The sequence below is a fragment of the Nyctibius grandis genome, chromosome 9, assembly GCF_013368605.1.
Source record: "Nyctibius grandis isolate bNycGra1 chromosome 9, bNycGra1.pri, whole genome shotgun sequence".
In the NCBI taxonomy this organism is placed as follows: domain Eukaryota; kingdom Metazoa; phylum Chordata; class Aves; order Nyctibiiformes; family Nyctibiidae; genus Nyctibius; species Nyctibius grandis.
In genome coordinates this window covers 6,609,709-6,630,019 of record NC_090666.1, presented here as the reverse complement: position 1 = coordinate 6,630,019, position 20,311 = coordinate 6,609,709, and the positions used below count along the sequence as shown (strand labels likewise).

Sequence of the window (20,311 nt, the reverse complement as noted above, 5' to 3'; positions counted from 1 at the left end):
TGACTTTTTTTAAGATACTTTTTTATCAGAAGTCTTCTAGTTTCTTGGGAGACTGAAGCAAAGGGGGGAAGTACCCGCCCGGGCAGGGACACCTGCCCCAGGGCCCTCAGGGCTGCTTGTACCTCACACCCGGCCCCTCACACCCACTTCTGACCCTGCCCCAGTCACTGAGCCATCTGCACGACAACTGTATACTTATATGAAGCTAAGAAACCCTTCCCATGTAAAAATAACCCCTCCTTCTGAGGGAAGAAAAGCTGATCTAACACCTTACAGTGAGGTCGGTAACAGGAGCTTCCCTCCTGCCGCTGGCCCCTCTGAGGCAGCCGGCACGGCAGCAGCTCCCCGCCGCCCCCCGGGCTCGGCAGACCTTCCAGCCCACACCGCGGCGGCTGCTCGCCCCCCCGGAGCGATGCTTCCCCCGCTCCCCCGGGGCGATGTTTCGCCGCCCCACGGCAGCAGCGCCGGGCCGGGCCGCGGCGGGGCGGAACTCACGCGTGAGGGCGCGGGGCGGGACGGGCGCCATAACGGGGGGAACCCGCGTCCTGCCCTGAACAAGGTTCCCCTGCCCCGGCTGCGGCCGTTCCGGGCCGTGCGTGGTGCCGGCGCGATGTCGGGCTTCAGCCCGGAGCTGATCGATTACCTGGAGGGGAAGATCTCCTTCGAGGAGTTCGAGCGGCGGCGAGAGGAGCGCAAGAGCCGCGAGAAGGTGAGTGTGCCCCGCCTGGCGCCCCCGGGGCCCGGCCCGCTCCCGCCATGGCAGCCCCTGGCAGGGGGGAGCAGCCTGCCTTCCTCTCGTGTGTCTGGGGGCGTTACGGGAAGTGTTGCTGCGCTCGGCTATAGATTACTGTCTACATAATTGTTAATTTTTGTGCAAAAGAAACTAACTTTAATTTGTAAGGGTCGTTAGGTGCTGGTAGAGCAAGCTGTTCAGGGGAGCGGCCACCTTTCAGGAGTGCAGAACGCAGTGTTTTGGGTCATGCCATGTTTGCGTCCCTGGACTGGACAAAAGCTGCTGGCGGTTACCTTCAGGCACCGTAATTAATTCCTTCTTTAGGCTGGAGCAATAAGTAGAAGCAGATTTTGATCTAAAATCGTCCAGCGTATACTGCTGCCGCTCCCCCAGCATCTTCTGTGTGAGATCTAAGGCAGAGAGCCATTTTGGCTCCTTTTGGTAAACGTTGTGGCTTTGTGGCAGCAGTAAGTACAGGGAAACACAGCTTTGGGTCTAAAAGTAAGCAAATGGAGGGTTTTTGAGAAATTCTGTGTGCTTGATCCGAGTGTTGTAGTTAACTTTTAACTTTACCATCTTTATGTCAAAATGCACCTGAATTTCTGTATTTCCTGGTCTTCAGAGAGCAAATTCAGCAGAACTCAGCTGTCATGGAAGGGCAAGTGACATCCTAGGGCACTCTTCTTACTGCATTAACAAGTGCTGTTTTGATATTTCATTTTGTGTTTAGAAAGGTAGGCTTCTAAAAGGATTTGCCATGCATTTGTAACTTTTTTTTGATGCAGTCAGCTGTGTCATCTTACCTCACTGTAATGCCAGTAAGCAATGGACTAGTCTCTTCAGTCAAAAGTAGTGTGAACAGTCACCATGTGAGTCACCTCACATTGATAAGAATATAAATGTCCTGAAAGCAAGTGATGCTGGGTTTTGTTCGTTTAAAAATATAGCGCCTATTCCACCTGTTTCACTAGCAGTGCAAAAGCTGGAAACCCGTGGTCTAAGTGCTAATTGTAAATATTAGGGAAAATAGGAATGAGTCATGTTATAAAGCTGATAACTAATATTGTTGGTGTGCTAGGATGGTGAAAATGCGTCTGCTGAGGAAAACGCCGAAGATGTAGAGACTCCATCTTCATCCAAAAAAGCATCTGGGAAATCCCAAAGTCAGGATGACACCGATGGTAAACGTTAACATCATCATTTCAGTGTAAAATGTATTTAAAAGGTCATTGAAAGCATTTGCTCTTTGATGGATGATGGATGGCTTTTTATAAATACCTGGCTGCTGCTTTGGAACCTGAGGCTATTGAAGCACATTGTTAGAACATACATCTTTGTAGGATGGTCCGAGCCATAGCCAGGGTTTTAACTTTGTTCAGTGTTTTTAAGGGGCTGAATCTGGCCAATTTGTCATCTTTTTCTGGGAAACCCTACATTTTCCCTTCCTGGCTTCTTAACCATGTGATCTCAATTATTTACTCTTCCTAAAGTTACAAATAATTTGAAGTTTTTACCTCAAAAAGTCTTCTGTTTGTTCTGTTTTGGCTTTTTTCCCATTTATCTCTTTGCTAGTCTTTTGCTGAGACTTGAGTGTTTCAGAATATTTGATTCTACTGTGTGAGCATTGCCACCTTCCGTTGTCATCCAGAGTGAAATAAAATAGCTAAAAAGAGGAGTTGCTTTTTTTTTCCTCTGTCTTTGTGTTTTTTCTCCTGCTCAGTTATCCTTTCGCCTGTTCAGAATGCCTACGTTTATTTGTCTCCTTATTTTCTGCTGGATATTCCTAGCTACAGATTCCCTGGCTGGCTTGCTTTGTGCAGTTACTGGGATGGCAATGTGTCCTTAGATGCCTTACCAAAATAAGCTTAACTTCTCTGGGGTTCCTACATAGTGAAAGGACTTGCAGGGAGTGGCAGGAGGAGCACTTCTCTCTTTAGTCTGTATCAGCGCTTGTTGATCCTGTGCCTCAGCTTCTGGATTTGATCTTGGGATTGAGAGTGCTGTGGTCTGTTTCAGACACCTTCTCTTCAGAAGCTGATCAGGGCACATTTTCGTGGGATTGCCAATGCTGTGAGGTAGCAAAGTGCCATTTTTTTATCTCTTTGTGTTGGTTCTTAGACTCCTCTTGCTACTCTCACTGCAGATTCTCATCATTCAGGGGTTTGGTGTTTTTTTTTCTCTTAGATTTCAAAAATAGGCCTTAAATTGTCTCATTTAAAATGTGCGTCAGTGGTGCCTCGATTTTGAAAGCATGGCCAGACCTCATCCTAGAAGGGCAGAAAATGAACACTGGAAGTGTGGTTGGAGCCAGATATCTGTGCTTCCTTATTGACTCCTTTTTGCTGATGTCTCTGAAATACTTCCAGGCTGCTCTTCTCTGCTCTGTATTCCACCCAGTCTGTTACATGTTTTTCCATGCACCTCATCTTTAGCAAAGAAAAAACATATCCTGATAGATTTGGGTGGTAGTGTTTTTTCTACTCTTACTACAGAGAACACAAAAGTCTCAAGAGCAGTGAGAATCAAGGCAGCATTGATAATGTTTATCTCTATTTAAAGAGTTGCTATTAGACTCAGACTTAGGATACTCAGAAGAAAAATGTTAGAAAAGGTCATTGCTAAAATCACTTTTGATATACGAATCTTCAGAGCTAATCTGCTGCAATCTTCAGATGATTCCTGCAGCCAAGGAGACTGAAAAAGGGAAATTAAATTAATAATTATTTTTTTTCATACGGGGGAAAGAAAAGTCTTGATTTTTAGATGCTTAATATCCAAGTCAGAATAAAAATAACCAAATATATCCAAGTCAGGAAAAAAAAAAACACCCCACCAAAAAAAGCCCATAAGCTCAGGTGTAGTACCCAATTCCCACTTGTATACAGGCAATACGTGATAGATTTATTTTTCAGTCCCAACTTGATACTGTCGTTATTCTTTTATCAAATCTTCAGATGCCCAGTCCCCCAGCTGAAACCTTTCAGCCCTACCTATTTTGATATTTTGCATAGATATGTACTTGTGGTGGTTATACCCTGGGTTAACTTAGTAATGAAAAGTTGTAATTAAAAAATGTGAAGATTCTTAAAATTTTATGCTTTAAGTATATTTATTTTTGATATATAGCACAATATTCTCATTTATTTTAAAGAATTTTGTTATTTCTTTTCCTGGAGAAATGCGAATAATCTGGATTTTACATTTGCACACATTAAAAGGTACTTATTGTCATGAATAGAATGGTTACAAGATCTTGTTTTAAATTACCTCTAAAAATTGGTTGCTGCGTTATTGTTTAGTATAATTGTCTGCTCACTTACCCTCTTCAGCTGGAAAGCTTTATTCCATCCAAACAGCTCAGTGCTTGAAAATTGGTTAATATGCTTCTCTTGTATGGATCGAGAAAAATGTTGAATAAACTGTTTCTTTATTCTGTGTGTTCCTCCATGTTTTCATTTCAAATATCCAAGAAATGTTAAAGGCCGGGCTATACTGAGCATTGGTGATGAATAGCGCAGGGTTTTAAAACCAAAGAGGTTGTTAATAGTTTTTCTGCATTTCTGCAGCCCTTTTTCTTATAGAATGGCTGTTTCAAGTGGGCTGCTAATTATGAAGAATTCCATTTTCTCTGTGCTTGCCCTGATAAGCAGCGTGTATTCTTGATTATATCATAAACCTTTTCCTTCTTTCTCAAACAGGAGAAACTGCAGATGGTGTCAGTAAATCTGTTCATCGGGTCTTTGCGTCCATGCTTGGAGAAAATCAAGAGGAGGAGGAGGATGAAGAGGAAGAGGAAGAAGAAGAAGAAGAGGAAGAAGAAACTACTGAGCAACCCACAGCTGGAGATGTTTTTGAGTTGGAGATGGTACTTAATCGAGAGACCAAGAAAATGATGAAAGCAAGTATCTACACTTTCATGTAACTTCGCTGTATCTCCTGAAGCATAGTGCATAAATGCCAGTTTGTATGATTTTAGCTACTTGCTGAGAAACTTGCCTGAAAATCGTTCTGTGTAGGGTACTTCTGCTTATGTTGGTGTCACCTGTCTTTGTTTTTCAGAAAATGACTGTAGGTTACTCTTTGAAAACTTTCAAAAATAACGAAGTGGCTTTTTCCAGTGTCTGGGTTGTATTTGTGTTAGATATCAGAGTTACTCTGCCAGTTATGCGAATTATCAAATGTTTTGGTCAGTCGTTTTAGTATCGCTGGTACTTAAATAACTTGTTATTAGGTTGTGTTAAGCACAAGTGTGACTGATGTCTCCTGAATTTGGGCACAACTAAATCCTCAGTAGAAATAATATCCCTTTTCCATTTAGGAGAAAAGACCTCGCAGCAAACTTCCTCGTGCTTTGAGGGGTCTGATGGGAGAGGCCAACATCAGGTTTGCTCGAGGAGAACGTGAGGAGGCTATTCTAATGTGCATGGAAATCATTCGACAAGGTATGTTAGAGTGGTAAAACTTTTTGGCTTAAGGATGCGGGGAGATTGCCACGTGCATCGGGATAATTCAGTGTGGCTTCACTGGTGATGAAAATACTCAGTACAAGGAAAGTCACTGTAGAAGGACTGTGGGATTAAGAATATGTGGTGCATTTCCTTTGTTATTTTGCTTATGAAAAGAAACTAGCACCCTAATTCTGCAGAGGCCTGAGCCTTTGCTGAGCTTTACACAGTTTGCTTTTATTGTCTTTGTAGAACCGAGGTATAAACATCAGCATGACTTCCAATGTAGAATAATGCTATAAGTGGTTGTTGTTAGGTTCAGTCAGGCTGTTTAATAGTTTATAAAAAGGAACTGGAAGTTTGTCTGCAAGGTTTTTTTCTGAATTTAAACAGGGCAATGTTGATGTTTCATATAATTCTGGTATCTGTTGTTTGCAGAAAGGCAAGTTATTTGTTCTCAGGGTGGTTTTAAAGCAATGGTTCTTAATCATTCCTTTTGTCTTTCCACAGCTCCTCTTGCGCATGAGCCATTTTCCACTCTTGCCATGATCTATGAAGACCAGGGTGATATGGAGAAGTCATTACAGTTTGAACTGATTGCAGCTCACTTGAATCCTAGTGATACCGAGGAATGGGTTAGACTAGCAGAAATGTCACTGGAGCATGACAATATTAAACAGGCTGTTTTTTGCTACACAAAAGGTAACGCAGCAAACATTTTAGTGTTTTAAAATAAATGTTAGGTGCTAATGGTGATCATTTTGTTTTCTTCTGCTTTCTAATTTAGTTTGCCACAGTTTGCTAACATTCTGGTACCTCTGTCCAGCCTTTGGTAAAAGATTCATGAATCTTTAATATAGGATGTCCTTTTCTTACAAAAACCTTGTGCGTGTCTGTTAACACTCATCTGGTCAGGTAGATGAGTGTGAAATCCATTGTTGCCTTTTCTTAAACTAGGCTACTGATATGCTTTTTCTTGTTGTAGCTCTGAAATATGACCCAACCAATGTGCGTTACCTCTGGGAGAGATCAAGCCTGTATGAACAGCTCGGGGAACATAAGACGGCTATGGATGGCTACAGGCGTATTTTGAACCTCCTGTCTCCCTCTGATGGAGAGCGCTTTATGCAGTTGGCTAGAGACATGGCGAAGTAAGTTGGACTTAAAAATAGTGTGATTTGGTTTTCCAGAGTTTCTCAAAAACTAGTATTAATAAGCTCTGCAGCTTCAAGCTGGGTGTGCAGCTGAAATCAAGGAATCCCGGGGGTGACCCACACACACAAGCATGCACCCCCAAACTATTGTGATGTCTCCGAAGCCTGACATGTGGGAATTATCCTGTGTAGGATCAATGCATCATCTTAGAAGTGCTGCGTTCTCCTAGAGTAAGAGAACAAAAGGCAAATACCGATTACTGAAAAAATGCCAATAGTGTACAATTATGTACAAATGCAACACATTTTTTATCTATATAATATCACTAGAGACCTGGAAACTTATTGCCAGCAAATCTGAATGAAACAAACTATTCAATCTGAAATACAAACCATCTGCACCAGAATATATTTTATATGTCATTTGTGATTTGTTTCTGGAGCAAGTAAAAATCTGCCTCCTCCCCTTTTCTGCTAATGAGAGCAGATCAAGTCATAGAAGCTTGCCTGAGACAGAGGAGGCTTGTGGTGTAGCTCTCTTATCATAGTTTTTAGTAAGTTGCTTAACTACTTTGTATCTCTGCTTTCTCATGCATAACTTGTGGAAAGCTGTCACTGGCCTGTTTCAAAGCTGTTTGTTAAGTCTTTTGATCTTCGTGGTTGTGAAATGCACCAAAAAAGTGCAAGGAAATATATTGTAACAATGTTGTTATTGAAGATTTTTCTGAAAGCAGGTTAGTGCAATACATCATTGATACCTGACTTGAGGTGGGGGATATTGTAATGAAAACTCCAGTGATGTCCTAACATACAGGGCAGAAAATAATGGTAATTATTTGAAATGCATACAAATTGTCACAGTTGTAAGAAAAGAAAAACACCCTCTTTCTCACTGTCTTTTGTAACTTACTCTTGCTAATAAAAATATTTGGTAGTAGACAAAAATAAAAGAAATGTGAAAATAATTTTGCTAATATTCAAAGTACATACTGTCATTTATCTTAGATACTTAGTATCTTGTATCTGTGTTTTATAGGAGTTACTATGAAGCCAACGATGTGACCTCTGCTATTGAGATAATAGAAGAAGCCTTAACTAAACACCACAGCCTTGTCTCCATGGAAGATGTTAATATTGCAGCCGAACTATATATTTCTTCCAAACAGTATGACAAGGCATTGGCGGTATGGAGAATTAAATGCATTTCTGTATCGTGTTCAGCACCTCTTTGCCAGTCAGGAGGGATGGTTTATATTCCTGTAGTGCTTAAATATGGTCACGTTTCTATAATGGTAGAGCTGATCAGGTACAGATTGCTTTCTATTAGTTCTGTAGTAATTAGCATTGAAGTTAACAGCTTGATTTAGTAAGTTGGGGGCTGTTAGACTTGCGTGCTGTTCCAGGTTTAAAATTTTGGGATCCTGCTTCTCCTTCTCTACAATTGCCATAACCTTAGTAGCCAGAGAAGACCTACAGAGCTGGTTTTGTGAGTGCTACCAGCAAAGAGCATTCTCTAAGTTGGAGGTTAAAAGGGTGACACTGAGTGGTGTAATGGGTCAAATGTCGTGCTTTATCTGGCATACTTGTGTTACGACTAATTATGCATTAAGCGTCAAGCACACATTCCAGAAAGACAATACATGTGAACTGGAGATCCCTTATCTGTTTCAAATTGGTTCTGGTGGTTTTTAACCCTCTTTTTTGAGGCATGTTTCCCAGTTGATTTGGTCTGGCTTTGAGAGGAGAGTCTTTAGTAACTGGCCATTTTTATGCTTTCCCAGGTGGGTTGAAGAGCCACTGATAGTTGGGACTTTCTCCTTGTGAACATTATTATTTGCTGATATTAGTTAACTCTTTTATTTTCTCCTTAAGATTTTATTTAGATCTCTCTCTGTCCATGTAAAGCATCACTAGCCTGCAAACAATTCCTCTGACCCTTCTCTGTACTTCTTCCCATTTTAAAAATCAAGCAGTCAATTTTATGTACAACCCTGCTCTAGGTGAACCTGCTTTAGCAGGGGGGTGGGACTTAGATGATCTCCAGAGGTCCTTTCCAACCCCAGCCATTCTGTGAATGACTTAAATATTTGCTTTACAATTTGTGCACAAAAATACCAAACTGCATTGGGCCTTAGACCAACGGTCATCTACACTTGTGCATTTCCCCGCTTGCAGCTCCCCATTGGCAAGTGAATGTCTTGAATTGTCTGTCTTTGATTTTTTTTTTAATTAGTTGTTCTATTGAATCATACTAGTTTTATTGAGGTCATGATGAGTATGACCAGGGCTGTTGTAAAATGTCTGTATGTAGCTATGAATTTTATTTAATATTTTTTTTTAAACTGAGACATACTATTTGGTTTCCTTGCAATGTATTAGGCTGAGGAATCGTTGGAGCACTTTGGAAAGATCTGTGGAGAGCTTAGCTGTTTACCTGGTGCTTTGCTTGCTTTTTCTATCTTCCAAAAGGCATTAAAAGAAGCTATAAAGGTCAAAAACTTTTCTAGTTGTGATGAAAATAACTGTTATATTTGCTAAAGAGATGCTCCACTGGATCATCTAAGTAGTCCAAAAATAGTGGACAATGACATCAGGTGGTCAAACTCAATACTAGTTAATTAACCCCATGTGAAATGAACGCAGCTTTTCTTCTGACAACTTTTGTGATGTCTAAAACAACTGCCATGTAGACTGGCTATTCCATATATCCTTTAAATCTTTAAACTGATCTGAGTTACTCATCTGTTTTAGGTTATTACAGATTTTGCAGGAATTGTACTTGAGAAGAAAGCATCAGAAAAAAGACCAACTGAGGAGAAAAAAGGTAAGTAGCTAACAAGCGGTTAGTATGACCCTGCTGTTCATCTAATACGACATCTTTCTTTCCATTAGCTTTTCAACTCATGGGTATATTTTGATGCATGTTGACAGGCTTTTCTCTTTTGAGACTTTTCAGTGTTTTAATGAGTTATATGGCATGACCTCAGCTTTCTATAAGGAGTTACTCTGATGTCCAATTAGCCCTGCTGACTCATTAAGGGCAAGGACTGTTCTCTAGGCAACTGGAGGCCTTTTAAAGTTCTAAACATTCCTCTGAGTGTTCACATCAGACCAGTTATTTCTGCCAGTTAAATAGCTTCTGGAAAAAAAATGAGATAAGCTTAGTGGCATCTATACTCAAGAATATCAACCTTTGACCTGTGACTAATATTCTTCATAAACCCTACTTCTGTTATTAAACATATAAATATTTTAGTATATACAAATCTAGGGATATTAGCTTGTAATTGAATACAGTAGGTTGTCTTTGAGAAACCTGCTTTGTGAAAGTCATTGCTTAAGCCTGAAAGTGTTTGTTTGGGCTGCAGAATGATCACAGCATGCCAGCTCCATAAGCAGACAGTCTGTTCTGTGATTAAACTGGTTGGTTGTTTCAGCGATCCAGTCCAAACCCAATGTGGGTACAAGATACTGCTGTTGGCTTTTTGCTTTAATGGACCAGGTAAAAATACAGTTGATCAATGAACAACTGTCCTGATAGAGACTTTTAACAGATAATTTATAAGAAGCAAAACTATAATGAGTCTAGGAATTATAACACGGTGTTGCCAAGTTACCTGGAGTGTGTAATTTCTTAAGACAAAGCTTCTGAACTACCCAAGAGCTTGGTTCTCTGCCCTCTGTTGCTTTCTGAATGTTTTTTGAATGCTTCCTTCTCTGCTGTCCTTCAAAAAAAAAAAAAGTCCACTTTTCAGAGTAAGCTACCAATTGATTATGGATTCAACAGCAAGTAACTTTTGGCTTAGCTGGTGCTACTAGGGTAATCTGTTAATCTTTTTAAAAAGATGCAGGGGCAGTGGTAGAAACTCAGGAAAGCCAGGAGGCTGTGACTGACAACCAAAGTCATCCAGTTGCTGAATCCAGTGCTGCAGGTAAGTAATTTAATTTTTTAGTTTCATACAAGTGTATGAACTGATCATATGCTCAGGAACGAGGTTGCAATTATATAAAAATTGGGAAAGATTTCTAACAATGGCAGAGAAATAGGGCTTCATCCAGAAAAGGTTTCTTGTGTACTGTCTTCCCTACTCAGAACTTACTTCTAACCCAGCCAGCCACCAAAGCCAGAAGCATTCTCCCAGGGCTTACCCACTTTGAAACGAAAATTTTTCATTTTGTAAGGATTTATCAGTAGGTGAATAGTTACTCTCATGCTGGGTATTAAGATGTTCAGAGAATGATGAATTAATCCACGTGTTGTGATTTGCAGTGATTGGATGTGGATGTAGAAGGTAATAGGGAAGCCTTATGTTGGAAATCACAGTTTTCTCAGGTTATAGCAATCACCCTTTCGTGTAAGAATTAGAGTAAAGGAGAGCTTAAACAGGGTAGGTAAGGAGGTGTCATGACTGCATGTGAAGGAAATATAATAATGGAGTTTTACTGTGTGACCTTTAATTTGCTGGCATTGTCATGGGTAACTACTTTGTCTCGTGTTTGCATTCTTGTCAGATTGCATTCTGTCTGTGTGTTGTGTAAAGTCTGCAGTTAACTGTGTTTAACAACATATACAGCCAGATCCCTGGTACACAGGACTTAGCTTAACAGGAACAAATACCTTAGTACAGGGTATTTCCTTCAGAAAGCAAGGAGAAGAGGGTACAGGTGCATAGATTGCTAGAGGAAAGCTTTATGAACCAAGCACGTCTTCAGAGGGCGAAGGCTCTAAGCACATCCTGCGGGATCCTGCTGTTGAAATCGATGCAGACTGACAGCACTTGATACTTCAGATGAAATTATTAGGATCAGAGACAGTAGGAAGAAGTTGTTCCAACTGTCAAGAAAGATACAAAAGAAGGGGAGAGGCCAGGCCTACACCAACATTTGCTAGAGTCGATGAGAATATATTTTCTTCACTGGAGCTGAACATGGCCTGGAGGGGATGTGGAGCTTGTGAAGTGCTTGTTAAAGCCTGTGGGTGCAGAAATAAATTCTTTATCTTCCCACAGCTGTGGAGAAGGTCAGCTGCTGCATACCTGAGGGCATTCCCATAGACATCACGGTCAAGCTGATGGTGTGCTTGGTTCACTTGAACATCCTAGAGCCCCTCAATGTAAGTAGAAACCAACTCAGAAGTTGGGGGAAGTTCTAATGAATTACCAAAGCAAGTAATTTTTCCTGGCTTCATATGACTGAGGTCGTTGAGAGAGCTGCAGAGATTCTTTTTCCTTCCTTCCCACTCCAAGAGAGAAACCTAGCAAACCTGTAATAGCAGAAATACTATTTTTGTCCTTATAAATTATGTCTTCAGTGGAATTATTACTAAAGCACAGTAAATCACAGCCTGTGTACTGTGACAGGCCCAGAACCACATTGCAAAGTTGTTGAACACTAAGGAACACATCTTGGCTTTGTTTTAAAGCCTTGCTAAATCTGAAGGCTGTTCTTCCATAAAGAGCACTCCTCACTGATGGGCACTTTCACCCATGGGATGTGAAATGTATGGACGTGAAATGCCTAGAATAGAAGAATGTGGCTCTTTCAGGAATTCTGAGATTCAGATCTTTATTTTTCACTTTTAAACTAAAATTTAAATAAAGGAAGTGCAGTTCAGAATATAAATAGAATAAAAATCGTAGCATAAAAATGTAAGCTTCCAATAACCGTACCTTAATGAAACATTCTCGTTGGTTACTTGTGCTTTTAATGTTTTGTGTGGTTTTTTTAAAGCCTCTTTTGACCACTCTGATGGAACAAAATCCAGAAGAAATGGGTGACTTGTATCTGGACGTCGCAGAGGCGTTTCTGGATGTTGGAGAATACAACTCAGCACTGCCTCTCTTGAGTTCCCTTGTCTGTTCAGAACGATACAACTTGGCTGTTGTCTGGCTTCGGCATGCGGGTGAGAAGAAGCAGGACTGCTGAAAATGTGGTACTGAGAGATGATAATAAAATGCTGTGCATTTCCAGGGGCCTGTATCTAAGATCACAGGAATTTTAGATTCACATATGAATGACAATTAGTATTTGCAAAACTGTAATTGGGGTTTATGATAACAACCCTGTCATGGAGCTTTTTCTTGTTCTTCGTATGGATTGAAATTTACTTCAGCTAAAAATACTTTATTGTCATGTAAGTGAAACAGCACCTATTCTGCATTCCATCCTGTGTCAGCTGATGATGCTTTAAGTGGAACTGTAGATGCCTCAGTACATATTTCTGAATATTTTCACTTTAGTAATACCTGTTTTGGGTGGTTTTCACTGACAAAGTATCTGAAAAGTATATTAACTATTTTGCAAGCTTTGAAATCTTTTTCTGCCATTTAAGTGTATTGTGTTGTTCATGGTATTTCTAGAGTGCTTGAAGGCTTTGGGACACATGGAGCGTGCCGCAGAGAGCTATGCCAAAGTTGTTGACCTTGCTCCATTGCATCTGGATGCAAGAATCTCACTTTCTACACTTCAGCAGCAGCTGGGCCGACCTGAAAAAGCTCTGGAGGCTCTGGAACCAATGTATGATCCAGACACACTGGCTCAGGATGCTAACGCCGCCCAGCAGGTGGGTAAAGTGTTCTGTGCTTCCAGTTTAGGATATGTTATTCTGCTAAACTATGGTAGTGGTGAAAGATGTCAACTATATAGAACCAGGGACTGAGACTTATCTACAGCGTGCTGAGCCTTCAGAGCACAGTGAGTGATTCATTACAGAGGATCGGGGATGAGTCTCATGGCTCTGTCTCCCTGACCCTTTTATTAGGATTTCGCCTGTCCCACTTGGTTACTTTTGTGTGATGTACAACCTCTTGGCCACTGAGACCCAGTCTTGGCCCCAATCACTTTGCATCAAGTTGATCAGCAGTTACTACATACGAGCTACGTGGTTTGGCTTTATTGATTTTAACTGGTGGCATAGTAAAGGTTCCATATGCCCTGTCCAGCAGCACCTTCCGTATAGGTAAGAGTTATACTGAATTTCTCTGGAATTTGAGAATTTGGAACAGTAACTACTGCAGGGCAGTTTAGGCAGATCTTACCTGCTGCTGCTAAGATTCTTACAGCTTTCTAGAAGCTTTTACAATCCTGTTAGCACTGTATTGAGTCAAAATTGTTTGTTTTATAAACTCACTCTCTGTGCAATAGGTTGAATAACAATGTCCAATATTATCTAGGAATTAAAGCTACTCCTCCATCGTTCGACACTGTTGTATTCCCAAGGCAAAATGTATGGTTACGTAGACACTTTACTTACAATGCTGGCGATGCTGTTGAAGGTAAGTGAGTCCTTACAGCTGCACTTTAAGAAACTGGAGAGCTATGAGTTGGGTTGAGACAAGCGACAAACAAACTCAGAAGGAAAGCCTAGTTGTTTCATAATTTTGTTAGATAATAGTCTTGCAGGGAGTCTATAATACTGCTGTTCCTGCCTGTAGTGTTCAGAACAGAAGACCACTTGTGTGTATATTTCTTAATACAGTGACTTCAACCCCCTGTTTCTCAGTGTACATAGAACACACTGAATACTAAAGCTGCTTCTTACCTTTTATCACTCAGCATAGTGCTTTCTTGAAATGTTGATAGTGGCTTCTATTTCAACAATTTTCTTTTTAATTTCTTAAATTTTAAAAAATATTTTCTTGTGATAAAATGGCCAAAGAAGAATTTGTTTAGTCAGTAACTACGGTGGTGGTGGGTTTGTGTTAATTGTTTTTTGTTTGTTTTTAAATAGGGAGGGAGGGAGGGGAACGTTTAGACCTCAATTTTATCCATCTGGTCAGAGCCTTTACTATTGTATTACAGTGGCTGAATAGCTGACTGTCCACATATTTCTGAAACTGATACAAAAAGGCATTAGTCTGGTTATGCCTCTGTGCAAATAGTTTCGATTTCAATATATACAGGCATGTTCCAATCCCAGGGAAAGTCATTTAAGTAATTTAAAGAGTTTGTATCTTTCTTTTGCATAGCCCAGTTTGCACTGGAGCATGAGACAATGCAGAGATAATACTCCTCTTGGGAATGTTCTCTCTCGTGATCTTGCTCTGTCTGGCCTTTCTAAGTTGCAGACTGTTGTGGCATGCAATGTAAGCAAAATGGATTGGCTGTAAAGCTGCCTTTGTCATAGGATGTATTAATGTCATCTGAAATGCTGCCCTTACATTTTTTCTAGGTAGCAATGAGCAGAGCGCAGGTGTGTTTGATATCTAGTTCCAAATCTGGAGAGAGACACCTCTATCTCATTAAGGTGTCAAGGGATAAAATTTCTGACAATGACGACCAAGAGACAGCAAATTGCGATGCGAAAGGTAACAAATATTTCTTTAGAACAAAGCAACAAGATGAACTCCTCAGTTCTGAAAAATGAAATAAATGTTACTATTTTGCATGCTAAACCCCTGCAGTTCGTGTTAACCTTGCTTTGTTTCTAGGGCAAAGAAGGCAGCAAAAATGAAGATAAAACAACTTAAGGGAGCAATCCTCATTCAGAGAAAAATACTAAGATTACAGAATAATTTAGATTGAGAAGGACCTCAGGAGATCATATGGTCCAACATTCTCCTCAGTGCAAATATAATACATGCAAATCTAGAACATAATAGAAATGCGTGTTTTAAAAGTGGTGTGATTTTTTTTAACTGAGCCAGACTACACATTCTTAAGCACTGTTTGGTAGATCAGGAAGAGTAACTTTAATGCATTAATGTAGTATGTTTACAACTTGAACTGTGTGTATTTCTTGCCATTTGTTCCCAAGTTTTGACTGTTTTTTTTGCTGGTATTTTACAAACTGCGCTACACTGAAAAAAGTAAATATTTTATCTTTATTTTACCTGTTAATGCTGAGACGTTTTTGAAAAGATATGATTTTTTTTTTTTTAAGAGTTTAGCTCTCGTTTTAATTTTCTCAACTCACTGACTTCAATATTTTTAGCAATTTTTGCTGTTCTCACGAGTGTTCTGACAAAAGATGACTGGTGGAACCTCCTCCTGAAGGCTATATATTCCTTATGTGACCTCTCCCGCTACAAGGAGGCAGAGCTACTAGTGGATTCCTCATTGGAATATTATTCATTTTATGATGACAGACAAAAGCGCAAGGAGCTGGACTACTTTGGGCTCTCTGCTGCCATTTTGGACAAGAACTTCAGAAAAGCGTACAACTATATCAGGTGAGGTACCGAGAAGGTAGAGCAGTCTGTTCTGTAAGTGTGTCCACTGAGGCTGTAGTCGTACTGCTGAAAATACTGCTAAAGGAGGCAGGCTGATGCTTTCCAGCTTTCACTAGAACAGATAAGGCTGTTGAAAGTCAAGGAGCTTTCTGATAGCCTTTGATTCCCAAAAATGCATAATGCAGTAGGTTGGTTCATTTGGCCAGAACCATCGGTTCTATCTTTCACTCTCAACTTTGCCTCAGTCACTGACCTGCTCCGTGTGTGTCTCTCCTTTGTTACCTTCCCTAAACTGTTGAGGTTCTATTGCAGATACAGTATTTACTGTAGCGTTTACTAACTTCTTGTATACTTCTCATTCTGTAGAATCATGGTAATGGAAAATGTCAATAAACCTCAGCTATGGAACATATTCAATCAAGTTACTATGCAGTCTCAGGATGTCCGTCACCATCGCTTTTGTCTCCGCTTAATGCTGAAAAATCCTGATAATCACGCATTGTGTGTCCTAAACGGGCACAATGCATTTGTATCTGGCAGTTTCAAGCATGCTCTTGGTAATGTCATTAATGTTCTAATATAAACAAATATAACAAGTGAATGTTTTTTTCAGAGAAAGATTTATTAAAGTCTTTTTTTTTTCATGCATCAGAAAATGATAGGTGGCTTCACAGTGTTAGTCTGGTGCTGGAATTATTTTGTACACAAATCAAAGCACCGCTGAAGAGTTTTGCTAGTAAAAATTAAGCTGGTATGTTTCAAGTTTAGCACACTTTGCAAATATAGCCAACTTGCAAAGATAATTGAAGGCTAATGATAATAAAGAATAAGAAGGACAGAAACAGACCAATTTAAACAGCAGATAAAGTTGGTTGGACAGTTTAAGCAGGCCTTTGAAGTAAACCTACTGATTTCAGTCAAGCCCTCCAAATGTCACACTTACGATGTGTGGCCTCCAGGATATAAATCCCAGCGAGGTCCCTGTTTGCCTTCTGTGTCTGATTCTTTTCTGCTTACATTTTTACATCGCAGTTTGCATTTTTCCTTCAGAATCCAAGGAGTGCTGAAAATACAAAATTCTCTTTCCTGTTTTTTTTCTGTGTATTTTGATGTAGGTATATTAAACTGTTTCTTTTCTTAGTTCATGCTTCTAATTTCAAGGTTTTCTTTTTTGCCCTTAAATGCTTCAGGAATGCTTTTCACAACCACCATCTTGATTCACTTATTTGCTTTTAGGACTGTATGTGCAAGCCTTTCGTACAAACCCAGCTGAACCTCTGTACAGTCTTTGTATTGGCTTGACTTTCATCCACATGGCTTCTCAGAAATATGTGTTGAAAAGGCATGCTCTTGTAGTACAGGTGAGTTCGTGTGAGTAGTTTTGCCTGTAGTGTTTAGTGGCTTTGTATCTTGCAGGCAGTTATGGCTACAACATACTCCGTTTAAATAACTTGTCATAATTCTTATGGCATTTCAAAAGAGGGAAGTGGCAAAACATGAGCACAGATGAGTACGCTTTTGAACTATAGTTAACTCATCTGAATCTCCTCTCCTCTTAGTTAAATGTAGCTTGTTCTGCTGTGTATACAGTGATTACTCACATAGATGTTAGCGGCTGCCAGCTGTTTGGGAAATTACTACTTATTTCAGTCTTGATGGCTGTTTCTTCCAGATTTTTCTTCTTGCCCTGCCTTGCTCTGAACAAGTGCTGTACAGTAGAATCTATGCCATGCGCCCTTCATGGACATGTCTTATAAACTGCGTTGCTGAAGCAAACTTGACAGACTTAGAATCCCCCCCCGCCCCGTTTTCCTTTTCTTTTCCCCCTTTTAGGTGCCTCTCATAGCTCTCTTGGTAAAGATCTTGTGAACTCCAGTTTAGGCTACCCTCATTTTTTCAGCTTCCTTATTCACATTTTTCTTTCATCTGCCAGATCCAGTTACAAACCACAGCTTGATTGTTCCCAAATAGAATCTTGAAAGTAATTTCCTCTACTCTCCACCAAGTATTTTCACTAACTTGAAATGGCTTTTAATTCCTGTGGCCACTGAGCTCAGAGTCAGCAGAATATGGTGAGGGTCCTGAGCTCTCCTGACTTCTGAAATTGCTGAAAAACTGTAGCGTGCACTGATTTTGTCAAAAGCTATAGGTCCTCGGCTGCTCTAAAGCAAGACCAAATGTGTCAGTATCCAACTTACGACATTTTGAACTTGCAACCTTTGGCCTGATTTTAATATTTTTATTCTCTTCCCTCTAATCAGCCTGCCTTTCTTATATGGGCTGCTACGTTCATTTTTATAATGTACTTGAGCAATGTCCTATTTATGTAATCTTCTAAAGATTTTTTTTTTTTTAGAACAGTAAGATCTTGCTCTAGCCTGTCCTTTGGCTGCATGTTTTTTAGGGTGGTCAGCTCTTCTGAACATGAACCAGTCTTATGTGTGTATATTACATAAACACATACATATATACTCATATATTTAGCAAGTTAGTGCCGTAAGTCACTATACTAAATAACTGTGTGTTCAGTTTATTGAAAAGATCCACCTATAGTTACTGAATGCAGTGAGACTGGCAGAGCACAGTTTTTATGGTCTCAGCAATCAAATGGGACTTATTTTTTGCCTTCAACTTGCATGTGGTTTTGTGGATCAGGAGTTTACACAGATACATTTAAACATCTGTTCTCCAGCATATTTTACTGCCATCTTCTTAAAGGGAACATTCACAAATGTGCATAATATGTGTGCAGGGATTCTCCTTCCTTCATCGGTACTTGGACCTGCGTGGACCATGTCAAGAGTCTTTTTACAACCTTGGCCGTAGCCTTCACCAGCTGGGATTACTGCACCTGGCAATCCACTATTACCAAAAAGTACTTGAACTTCCTCCTCTCACCTTAGAGGTACTGTATCTTTACAAGTTCTGTACAGACAATCAAGTCAGGTCAATGTTAATAATTTCTCAGCCCTAGGTACATATGTCTGTGTAGTTGAGTTTCCTTTAATTTGTATTGTAAATCCCTGTCATTGGAAGCCCAGATCTGATTGTCACCTGGTAATGCATTTATGCATCTGTTAATTTCAAAGGTTTATGAATTTTGAAGGATTTGCTAATAGGCTGAAGTAGCAGCAAAAACGGGTTGCTAAACAACTTTACCTGAGCAAGTAGCTGAACTTTATAGTTACATGCAATAAATTCTAACTGGAAGTTCTGTATACCCCCTATGCTATAGAACAGCATGCTGGAGCAATATGAACCAGTGTATTAAGGATGCCTACATGCATCTGAACCATGGGTTTGCTCTAACTGATCCGTATGAGATCATCTTATTTGTTGTGTCACGCATTTACAAGTCTGGTCTGAGAGAAAGTTTTTGCCTAGCTTTGGCATGGGTGGGTAGAAAAATTACAAGTGTGTTCAGAAAACAGGAAGGGTTGGCAAAGTAAGGAACGTGGGTGTTGGTCAGGACTGGGAATTCAAAGCAGCAATCTTTTCACGTGTAGAAGATGGAGGCAGCATTCACATTCTGATTATAGAAACAAACACTTTGCATACAAAGACAAATTAAGATAGTACTTTCCCATTTTATGATTTGGCTATATCTGATTTACAGCTAATGTTTTGAGTATGTAATTATATCTCATTGGTGATTAACAATGGAAACGCATTAAAGAGGGAGGGCACAAGGAATACTTGTTTCTATACAACTGAACGCCTATACAAACCATGAATATGTGATTTGATTCCACTGTAATTGCTACTCATGTCTCAAGTTTTACACTGGTTTTGCATATAGATAACTTCTTTAAATCATTATTTTTACAGGGAATAGAAACTGATCAGACGGACTTGAGGAGAGATGCTGCCTTTAACTTGTCGCTTATTTATCAGAGCAGTGGAAATACGAGAATGGCTCAAAAGATGTTGTACACTTACGTAGTTGTATGATGAGGTTTGTGGCAGGTGGCATTGATACTCTTTGTATTAACCTTTGCATTATGCAGTGCTGGGGAAACTGGTTTTTTGTACAGGCTTTTCTATAGCTGGTCAGAGACACGGCTTGTGCTGTATATAGCTTTATGGACTTTTTCTACTTCTGACATTCGAACTCTGTCACATGTGGATGGAAACTGTTCTGAGTACAACACTGACATGCTCAAGTGTGTCTGTTATTAGCTCTTCTCCTTTGATGCATTGCTCTCTAATCTGATACTTCATCTTGTATATAGAAGCAACCAGTGAAAACTGAAGCCCAGTGCGGTTTGTTGTTTTGGTTTTGTTTTTTTTTTTCAGGGAAAATTTATAATGTGCAATATTACAACTAGTTACCAGTGAGGTTGTTCAACAAGCCATATTCACTGGTGATGAGGGGTTTTTTATGTGCAGCATTAAGTTACTATAATATAGAAGAAATGGGCTCGTACTAATCCCTAGAGGATGGAGAACTCAGTATTTCAAGATCTTTAAAGTATTCAGAATTTTCTAGGAGTTCGTTCCTAGCAGCTGTTCCATTTGAAGGAGATTGATTTCTGTTTTACTGAAATCAGTGTGACCTTTGTTCTTCTGAACTTGTTAATAAAATTTCTGAGGTTAATGATTATGTTTACTAATTCTCAGCAAACATATATCCTACTGAATAGCTTACAGCAAAAATTAATAATATCATACAGCTTATTATTTAACATACACTGCAAATGGTGTGAGTTTTTAATTATTTTTGACAGTTGAACTGTAGCACATGATGGTGGAAGCATGCTGCTTCCAACCCAGCAAGAGAAGCAGGATGCAGTGCTTTAAAAAGAGTAT

The 20,311-nt window shown here is 39.9% G+C and overlaps 1 protein-coding gene across 2 annotated transcripts; it reads left to right on the top strand.

The window, feature by feature from the left end:
* Positions 1-542: 542 nt before the first annotated feature.
* Positions 543-20,085, top strand: GTF3C3 (general transcription factor IIIC subunit 3). Of its 2 annotated transcripts, XM_068407683.1 has the most exons (19): positions 543-709; positions 1,812-1,914; positions 4,432-4,631; positions 5,052-5,175; positions 5,689-5,880; positions 6,164-6,329; positions 7,369-7,516; positions 9,084-9,156; positions 10,178-10,264; positions 11,342-11,445; positions 12,063-12,234; positions 12,692-12,894; positions 13,505-13,606; positions 14,503-14,638; positions 15,265-15,502; positions 15,869-16,059; positions 16,739-16,863; positions 18,255-18,407; positions 19,331-20,085. In XM_068407683.1, the coding sequence occupies exons 1-19, from the start codon at positions 611-613 to the stop codon at positions 19,451-19,453; spliced, it is 2,739 nt and encodes a 912-aa protein (XP_068263784.1). In that variant the 5' UTR covers positions 543-610; the 3' UTR covers positions 19,454-20,085. The 2 variants fall into 2 exon arrangements, with proteins under 2 accessions (XP_068263784.1, XP_068263785.1); XM_068407684.1 differs by lacking the exons at positions 15,869-16,059; positions 18,255-18,407; positions 19,331-20,085 and having other exon boundaries at positions 16,739-16,857.
* Positions 20,086-20,311: the final 226 nt, after the last annotated feature.

Bases quoted from the DNA above. Each gene is read 5' to 3' on its own strand.
- GTF3C3 (XM_068407683.1), top strand. From the start codon at position 611: ATGTCGGGCTTCAGCCCGGAGCTGATCGATTACCTGGAGGGGAAGATC. The intron at 16,060-16,738 runs GTAATGTCATTA...ATTTGCTTTTAG, and splicing joins CAGTTTCAAGCATGCTCTTG to GACTGTATGTGCAAGCCTTT. The intron at 16,864-18,254 runs GTGAGTTCGTGT...ATATGTGTGCAG, and splicing joins GGCATGCTCTTGTAGTACAG to GGATTCTCCTTCCTTCATCG.